This window comes from Salvelinus alpinus, chromosome 22 (genome assembly GCF_045679555.1).
Source record: "Salvelinus alpinus chromosome 22, SLU_Salpinus.1, whole genome shotgun sequence".
NCBI lineage: Eukaryota > Metazoa > Chordata > Actinopteri > Salmoniformes > Salmonidae > Salvelinus > Salvelinus alpinus.
Window position 1 is genome coordinate 17,284,207 of NC_092107.1, and position 8,863 is coordinate 17,293,069.

Consider the following 8,863-nt stretch of genomic DNA (forward strand, 5'->3'; position numbering starts at 1 on the left):
CTCTCTCCTTCTCTCTACCTCTCAGCAGAGGGCATGTCTACCCCTCTCTCCTTCTCTCTACCTCTTAGCAGAGGGCATGTCTACCCCCTCTCCTTCTCTCTACCTCTTAGCAGAGGGCATGTCTACACCCTCTCTTTCTCTCTACCTCTCAGCAGAGGGCATGTCTACCACCTCTCCTTCTCTCTACCTCTCTGCAGAGGGCATGTCTACCCCCCTGTCCTTCTCTCTACCTCTCTGCAGAGGGCATGTCTACACCCTCTCTTTCTCTCTACCTCTCAGCAGAGGGCATGTCTACCCTTCTCTCTACCTCTCTGCAGAGGGCATGTCTACACCCTCTCCTTCTCTCTACCTCTCAGCAGAGGGCATGTCTAGCCCCTCTCCTTCTCTCTACCTCTCAGCAGAGGGCATGTCTACCCCCCTCTCCTTCTCTCTACCTCTCAGCAGAGGGCATGTCTACCCCTCTCTCCTTCTCTCTACCTCTTAGCAGAGGGCATGTCTACCCCTCTCTCCTTCTCTCTACCTCTCAGCAGAGGGCATGTCTACCCCTCTCTCCTTCTCTCTACCTCTTAGCAGAGGGCATGTCTACCCCTCTCTCCTTCTCTCTACCTCTCAGCAGAGGGCATGTCTACCCCTCTCTCCTTCTCTCTACCTCTCAGCAGAGGGCATGTCTACCCCTCTCTCCTTCTCTCTACCTCTCAGCAGAGGGCATGTCTACCCCTCTCTCCTTCTCTCTACCTCTCAGCAGAGGGCATGTCTACCCCCTCTCCTTCTCTCTACCTCTCAGCAGAGGGCATGTCTACCCCCCTGTCCTTCTCTCTACCTCTCAGCAGAGGGCATGTCTACCCCCTCTCCTTCTCTCTACCTCTCTGCAGAGGGCATGTCTACCCCCTCTCCTTCTCTCTACCTCTCAGCAGAGGGCATTTCTACCCCCCTCTCCTTCTCTCTACTTCTCTGCAGAGGGCATGTCTACCCCCCTCTCCTTCTCTCTACCTCTCTGCAGAGGGCATGTCTACCCCCTCTCCTTCTCTATACCTCTCAGCAGAGGGCTTGTCTACCCCCTCTCCTTCTCTCTATCTCTCAGCAGAGGGCATGTCTCCCCCCTCTCATTCTCTCTACCTCTCAGCAGAGGGCATGTCTACTCCCCTCTCCTTCTCTCTACCTCTCAGCAGAGGGCATGTCTACCCCCTCTCCTTCTCTCTACCTCTCAGCAGAGGGCATGTCTACCCCCCTCTCCTTCTCTGTACCTCTCAGCAGAGGGCATGTCTACCCCCTCTCCTTCTCTCTACCTCTCTGCAGAGGGCATTTCTACCCCCTCTCCTTCTCTCTACCTCTCAGCAGAGGGCATGTCTACCCCCTCTCCTTCTCTCTACCTCTCTGCAGAGGGCATGTCTACCCCCTCTCCTTCTCTATACCTCTAAGAGGGCCTTATATGCGTCGCGGAAGTTAGAATAACAATGATCCAGGGTTTTACCAGCCCTGGTAGCACAATCGATATGCTGATAGAATTTAGGGAGTCTTGTTTTCAGATTAGCCTTGTTAAAATCCCCAGCTACGATGAATGCAGCCTCAGGGTGTGTGGTTTCCAGTTTACATAGAGTCAGATAAAGTTTGTTCAGGGCCATCGATGTGTCTGCTTGGGGGGGAATATATACGGCTGTGATTATAATCGAAGAGAATTCCCTTGGTAGATAATGCGTCCGACATTTGATTGTGAGGAATTCTAAGTCAGGTGAACAGAATGACTTGAGTTCCTGTATGTTGTTATGATCACACCACGTCTCGTTGATCATAAGGCATACCCCCCCCCCGCCCCTCTTCTTACCAGAAAGATGTTTGTTTCTGTCGGCGCGATGCGTGAAGAAACCAGCTGGCTGCACCGACTCCGTTAGCGTCTCTCGAGTGAGCCATGTTTCCGTGAAGCAAAGAACGTTACAGTCTCTGATGTCTCTCTGGAATGCTACCCGTGCTCGGATTTCATCAACCTTGTTGTCAAGAGACTGGACATTGGCGAGTAGTATGCTAGGGAGTGGAACGCGATGTGCCCGTCTCCGGAGCCTGACCAGAAGACCGCTTCGTTTGCCGCTTTTACGGCGTCGTTGTTTAGGGTCGCCGGCTGGGATCAGATCCATTGTATTGGGTGGAAGGCAAAACACAGGATCCGCTTCGGGAAAGTCATATTCCTGGTCGTAATGATAGTGAGTTGACGTTGCTCTTATATTCAGTAGTTCCTCCAGACTGTATGTAATGAAACCTAAGATTACCTGGGGTACCAATGTAAGAAATAACACATAAAAAAACAAAATACTGCATAGTTTCCTAGGAACGCGAAGCGAGGCGGCCATCTCTGTCGGCGCCGGAAGTAGAGAGAGAGAGAGAGAGAGAGCGGCACGTTGTTTCCGTGTGCTGGATGTGTCTGGTACCATTCCATTGATTCCATTCCAGGCATTACAATGCGCCCGTCTGCAGAGAGGTTTCACTGAATTTCTCTGCACTAAGTGTAAATGTCCGAACTGTAAATACAATGTTGATTTGTTGTCCCACCAGCTTCCTCTGTACTGTAGCACTCACCTGGGTGATGAACCAATGGCAGCCATTTTGTACCAGAACATTCTACATGCATGTCTTACTTTGAACTCTCCGGATGAAGAAATGATGAAATAGGCTTTCTTAGTGACGTTCCCTGTCCTTACTTTCTTTTAGGAGGAAAATTACTAACTGAAGTTACAGCATTTACAAAATAATACTTCTCTGGTTTCATTCTCGCCGTTTCTCTCTCTCTCTCGCTCTCTCTCTCTACCTCTCTCTCTCTACCTCTCTCTCTCTCTCTCTCTCTCTCGCTCTCTCTCTCTACCCCTCTCTCTCTCTACCTCTCTCTCTCTCTCTCGCTCTCTCTCTCTACCTCTCTCTACCTCTCTCTCCCTCTACCTCTCTACCTCTACCTCTCTACCTCTACCTCTCTCTACCTCTCTCTCTCTCTCTCTCTACCTCTCTCTCCCACTCTCTCTTTCTCTACCTCTCTCTCTACCTCTCTCTCTACCTCTCTCTCTCTCTCTCTACCTCTCTCTACCTCTCTCTCTCTCTCTCTACCTCTCTCTCTACCTCTCTCTCTCTGTCTCTCTACCTCTCTCTACCTCTCTCTCTCTCTCTCTCTCTCTACCTCTCTCTCCCACTCTCTCTCTCTCTACCTCTCTCTCTACCTCTCTCTCTACCTCTCTCTCTCTCTACCTCTCTCTCTACCTCTCTCTCTCTCTCTACCTCTCTCTCTACCTCTCTCTCTCTCTCTCTCTACCTCTCTCTCTACCTCTCTCTCTCTCTACCCCTCTCTCTACCTCTCTCTCTCGCTCTCTCTCTCTACCTCTCTCTCTCTACCTCTCTCTCTCTCTCTCTCTCTCTCTCTCTCTCTCCCTCTCCCCTCCCTCTCCCTCTCCCCTTCTCTCCAAAGAGCCGTTGAGAGTGACTCTATCTCCTAAGAACCTGAAGACGGGCATCAGCAGCACGGTGATCCTGTCGTGTGCCGTGCAGGGTTCTCCCCACTTCACCCTGTCCTGGTACCGCAACACAGAACCCGTCCTCTCCGACCAGCACTTCTCCATCCAGGGGGCCCACAACGAGACCCTGTTCATCTCCGCTGCCCAGAAGAGACATTCGGGAGCCTACCAGTGCTTCGCCACCCGCAAGGGTCAGACCGCACAGGACTTCTCTATCATACTGCTGGAGGGTAAGGAATGTGTGTGTGAGTAAAAGGGGTGGGTTGGGGTTGTGTGTGTGTGTGTGTGTGTGTGTGTGTGTGTGTGTGTGTGTGTGTGTGTGTGTGTGTGTGTGTGTGTGTGTGTGTGTGTGTGTGTGTGTGTGTGTGTGTGTGTGTGTGTGTGTGTGTGTGTGTCTGCAAGAACCCGTGTGTATCTGCAAGAACCCGACCTCATAGGGTGAGAAGTGTGAGGGATAGGCTGTGTGCACGCGTACCTAGCATCTAACCTCTCCCCCCCTCTCCATCTCTTCTTCCTCAGATGGTACGCCCCGTATTGTGTCCTCCTTCAGTGAGCGAGTGGTGGTCCCGGGGGAACCCTTCTCCCTCATGTGCGCTGCCAAAGGCGCCCCTCCCCCCACCATCACCTGGACTCTGGATGATGAGGCTGTGGCCAGGGACCCGTCCCGGGTGAGGGCCAGCCAGTACACGCTGTCGGACGGCTCCACCGTGTCCCACGTCAACGTCAGCAGCCCGGAGATCCGCGACGGAGGGGTGTATCGCTGCGCTGCACGCAACTCGGCCGGTAGCGCCGAGTACCAAGCGCGCATAAACGTAAGAGGTGCCTGTCTACTTTTCAATATCAGCCATAGGGTTCTAATACCCGCCCTCCCAAACCCCCTTACCTTTACCCCTCCTTTCCTCTCCCCTCTTCTCCTCGTCTACATTCCTTCTCTCCCTCGCTTTCTCTGTGAGAGTTTGTGTGCCGTGTGTGTGTGTGTGTGTGTGTGTGTGTGTGTGTGTGTGTGTGTGTGTGTGTGTGTGTGTGTGTGTGTGTGTGTGTGTGTGTGTGTGTGTGTGTGTGTGTGTGTGTGTGTGTGTGTGTGTGTGTGTGTGTGTGTGTGTGTGCTACTTGTTTGTCCCCATGCCTTCATTTGTTCTTTCCAAATATCTGTTGTTTTTCAACTCTCGCCAGTTCTCTATCAGTCTTTGTTCTTTTGTCTGTCACTGTCTCGCTCTGTCCCTCCCCCCTCTCTCTACTCGCTCCCTCACACTCTCTCTGTTACACACACACACACACAGACACACAGACACACAAACACACACACAGTTTGAGTGTCAGAGCCAGCAGAGTGAACAGGGTATTCCTCCAGAAAGAAAGAGACAGAGGGACGACCATGGCAGCCACAGTCTGACAGTGAGGGAGGGAGAGTGGGAGAGTTAGAGAGAGCGAGAGAGAGAGAGAGAGAGAGGGGGGGATAAAGAGAGTAGTGAAGACTGAAAGATAGGGGGGTTACACAGGGTGTGAGATGGAGGGAGTAGACGGAGGATAGCAGGGGACAGCGAGAGAGATGTCGAAAGAGAGAGAGGTACGCAGAGAGGTGGAGACAGATGGTGAGGGACAGAGGGAGAACGGAGGAGAGGAAAGAGTGAGAAGAGAAGAGGACAGGAGAGCCAAGTCTCATCTGAGCGTGTGTCAGAGGGGTGATGGGGAGCACTGATGACAGGCCTGGTGATGTCACTGTCACCACGGTGATCGTCGGGGACAACATGTCCAGAGTGGCACTGATGGCCGGAGCCGTATCTCCACCTCTCCCTCCTCCGTCTCCATTTCCTCCTTCTCTCTCTCCCTCCCTCCATCTCTCTCAGTAAGAGGCTCAGTTCCGACACGTGCGTCGCTCTGAGGCATGCCAGAATGCTACATTGGAGTGGGATTGAGTTGTTGCCAGGGACTCTCAAACCCAGCAGTAACACACACTCTGCTAGCAGTAACACACACTCATACTGATCCACATACGATGATACACTCAATCGCAGTAACTTACACTAAAACAAAAGTACCCCCCTCCACCACACACGCGCACACACACACACACACACACACACACACACACACACACACACACACACACACACACACACACACACACACACACACACACACACACACACACACACACACACACACACACACACACACACACGCACACTTCCCACAGATACTCACTCAATATTGACTGACAGATGATGCACTCAAATTGCAATAGCAAACACCAAACTGCACTTTCACACAGACACACAGACACAGACTTACACACATTTGAATGTGTGTGTGTGTGTGTGTGTGAGTGTGTAGGAGACGCTGTGTGAGACAGTGTCTGAGAGAGGAGCAGTGTGACAGAGCTGGTGAATAATACATCTGGGGTTGACTCGTCAGAGCTGTACCTTCAAAGACCAACACACACTGAGAGAGACAGAGAGGGGGAGAGAGAGAGGTTAAGTGTTAATATTTCAGGGGTTGTGTTATTGTAACAGTATATTAGTGTACTCCTACTAAATAAAGCCAACACTCTCCCGATGAACGCATCACACCTCACTGTCTCTCCAGTCTGTCATCCCTCCATCTCGGTGTCGCCATCCACCTGTTTGTCTCTCACCATCGGCCCTCTCTGGGTCTTCTAGCCCTGTTGCCCATGGTAACATACCCATCCTGCCTTCTGTTTCTTCTTTCATTCTCCCCACCCGCCATCCTCAAACTGACTGCGGATGCATCCAAACTGCCACTCTATTCCCTATATAACGTGCTACTTTTGACCAGAGACTATAGGGTGCCATTTGGTACCCAGCCTGTGTTGATACAGATGTAGGATCTTAATTCGATCACTCTTTTGTTGCTGAGAAATTTCCACTCAACAGGAAATGCAAGCTTGTCATGTATTCAAGGCTGAGAAAGGCTTCTAGCACGTACTTCTATGAGAAGACTACAAATTGTAATTCATCTAGAAGCTAAAATCACCTTAGGATGCCCTAAGGTAGTCAGGATATTCCAACAGAAATGCATTACAAAAATGACGTAGGTTTTATTCACATCAAAAAACTGGAAATAAACACACACACGCGCGCACACACACACACACACACATTGAAATGGGACAGGGCATTCTAACCCCCTATCCATCCATACCCCCTACCCTCCTTCCCTCCTTTCCTCCCCTCTTTCCCTCCCTCCCTTTTCTCCACAACCTCATCTGATGATCTCCCTCTTTCCCCCCTCCTTCTCTTCACTACCCTCTGACTACCCCATATCTCTCTCTCTCTCTCTCTCTCTCTCTCTCTCTCTCTCTCTCTCTCTCTCTCTCTCAGGTTCTCCCAGGATCAGGGATATGCGTAACATCACGGCGGTGGCTGGGAGGAACACCTTTATAAACTGCCGTGTGATTGGCTATCCCTACTACTCAATCAAGTGGTACAAGGAGGGACTTCTGCTGCCCGACAACCATCGTCAGGTGGGTTCATTTTTGTACACAAACCAAAGCAACAAGAAAACCCCTAACTAACAACAACAACATTCACCTCCGTATCTTGCTACATGAACAAACCCATGAAATATCCCAAACTGCACTTTATTCCCTTCACAGTGCTTTTTGACCAGAGCCCTGTAGACCCTGGTAAAAAGTAGTGTACTATATTAGGAGCTAGTATTCCCATGGTCAGGGAATCTTGATCTTGATCTTAATCCTAATCTTGATCTCAGGTGGTGTATGAGAACGGTACTCTGAAGCTAAGTGACGTCCAAAAGGTCTTGGACGAGGGGGCGTACCTCTGCAGCGTGCTCATCCAACCACAGATCTTCATCAGCCAGACCGTCTACGTCCAGGTCAAAGGTCAGAGGTCACTTGCTCTACAGGAAGGGGGGTGGGCTGGTCGTTTATGTGTGTGTTCAGTTGTAGGACAAGTGTTGCTCTGTATGCTTGTGGCTGTCTGTGTTTACTGGAAGCGGTGCCTGTGAGTAAGTGAGTTAGTGTTTGAATGAATGTGTGGGAGAACGTGGGAGTGAAAGAGAGAGTGAGAGAGTGAGAGAGTGAGAGAGAGTGCACACGTTGCCTCTAATAACCTCTGATTAAGGGCCTGGAGTGGCCTACTGCACCCTCACAACCACTCAGCAATTACACAAAGCAAGAGTGCTATTGTGCGGATATATATTTGTGTGTGTGTGTGTGTGTGTGTGTGTGTGTGTGTGTGTGTATGTGTGTGTGTGTGTGTGTGTGTGTGTGTGTGTGTGTGTGTGTGTGTGTGTGTGTGTGTGTGTGTGTGTGTGTGTGTGTGTGTGTGTGTGTGTGTGTGTGTGTCAGAGCACAGGGTCAAGACTGTACTGCTTGTGTGTTGCCTGTTTATGGTGTGTTGATGAGGTTGAATGTGTGCTTGTCATAGGAAGACTGAAGGGTGTGTCATCTGATGGGTGTGTGTGTTTATGTGTGTGTGTGCGTCTCGTCATTTCTCTGATTTAATTAGATTAATTTTAACGAGGCCCAAATTAAATCCCCCAGATGTCTCAGCTCGACGCCCCCCCACTCCAGTTTCTTGCCCCCCCCCCCACTCCTACTGTGGTCACCATGGCAACGCCATTCTTCCCCCTGCCGATTGGGCCCTAATTAGAGCAGCTATTATGGGCTGGAGAGGAGAGGGCTGGGGAGCCGGGGAGACGCTGGATTCCAGGATTAGATTGACTGGAGATCACAGGGAAGGTTACTCACCATAAACTACCAACCAGCCCACAACCCAGTCTGAATCACTCAACGTGAACTCTCTCTCTCTCTCGCTCTCTCATATGTATGTTTCTGCTTTCCTCCCTTTCTGTCGCTCCCTTTTTTTTTACCTTTCCCTCTCCTCTTATTCTAACTCTCTCTCCCTCCCGTTTTCCGTCTCTCAGTGCCTCCTCTGATCCAACCCTTTGACTTCCCCCCCACCTCCATTGGGAAGCTCATGTACATCGCCTGCGTGGTGTCGTCTGGCGACATGCCCATCCACATCACCTGGCGTAAGGACGGCCAGGAGATCGTGCCCTCGTCGGGCGTCAACATCGAGACCAAGGAGTACATGAGCTCGCTGCAGATCGGCAAGGTGTCGCTCAAGCACAACGGCAACTACACCTGCATCGCTAGCAACGACGCCGCCACCGTCAGCTCTGAGAGGCAGCTCACTGTCACAGGTGAGACAGGGCCGGTTGACAGACAGACAGACAGACAGACAGACCCGCCATCAGGCTCCAAGTGTAATCTTCTCCCTCCCCTCCCTACAGTGCCTCCTCAGTTTGTTGTCCAGCCCAATAACCAGGATGGGATCTACGGCAAGGCGGGGGTCCTCAACTGCTCCGTGGACGGATACCCGCCTCCCAAA

At 51.3% G+C, this 8,863-nt stretch overlaps 1 protein-coding gene across 5 annotated transcripts in view; it reads left to right on the plus strand.

The window, feature by feature from the left end:
* The window catches only part of LOC139549143 (cell adhesion molecule DSCAML1-like), a 225,519-nt gene that overhangs the window by 145,245 nt on the left and 71,411 nt on the right, over window positions 1–8,863 (plus strand). For 4 of the 5 annotated variants that reach the window (XM_071359296.1, XM_071359298.1, XM_071359297.1 and 1 more), the window contains exons 6-11: window positions 3,443–3,718; window positions 4,008–4,307; window positions 6,830–6,972; window positions 7,221–7,350; window positions 8,397–8,675; window positions 8,766–8,863. The exon at window positions 8,766–8,863 is cut by the window's right edge and continues 22 nt beyond it. In XM_071359296.1, the coding sequence (XP_071215397.1) occupies window positions 3,443–3,718; window positions 4,008–4,307; window positions 6,830–6,972; window positions 7,221–7,350; window positions 8,397–8,675; window positions 8,766–8,863 (1,226 nt within the window). Of the gene's footprint in view, window positions 1–3,442; window positions 3,719–4,007; window positions 4,308–6,829; window positions 6,973–7,220; window positions 7,351–8,396; window positions 8,676–8,765 lie in introns of those variants that run through there. The other variant, XR_011669839.1, reaches the window with a different exon arrangement.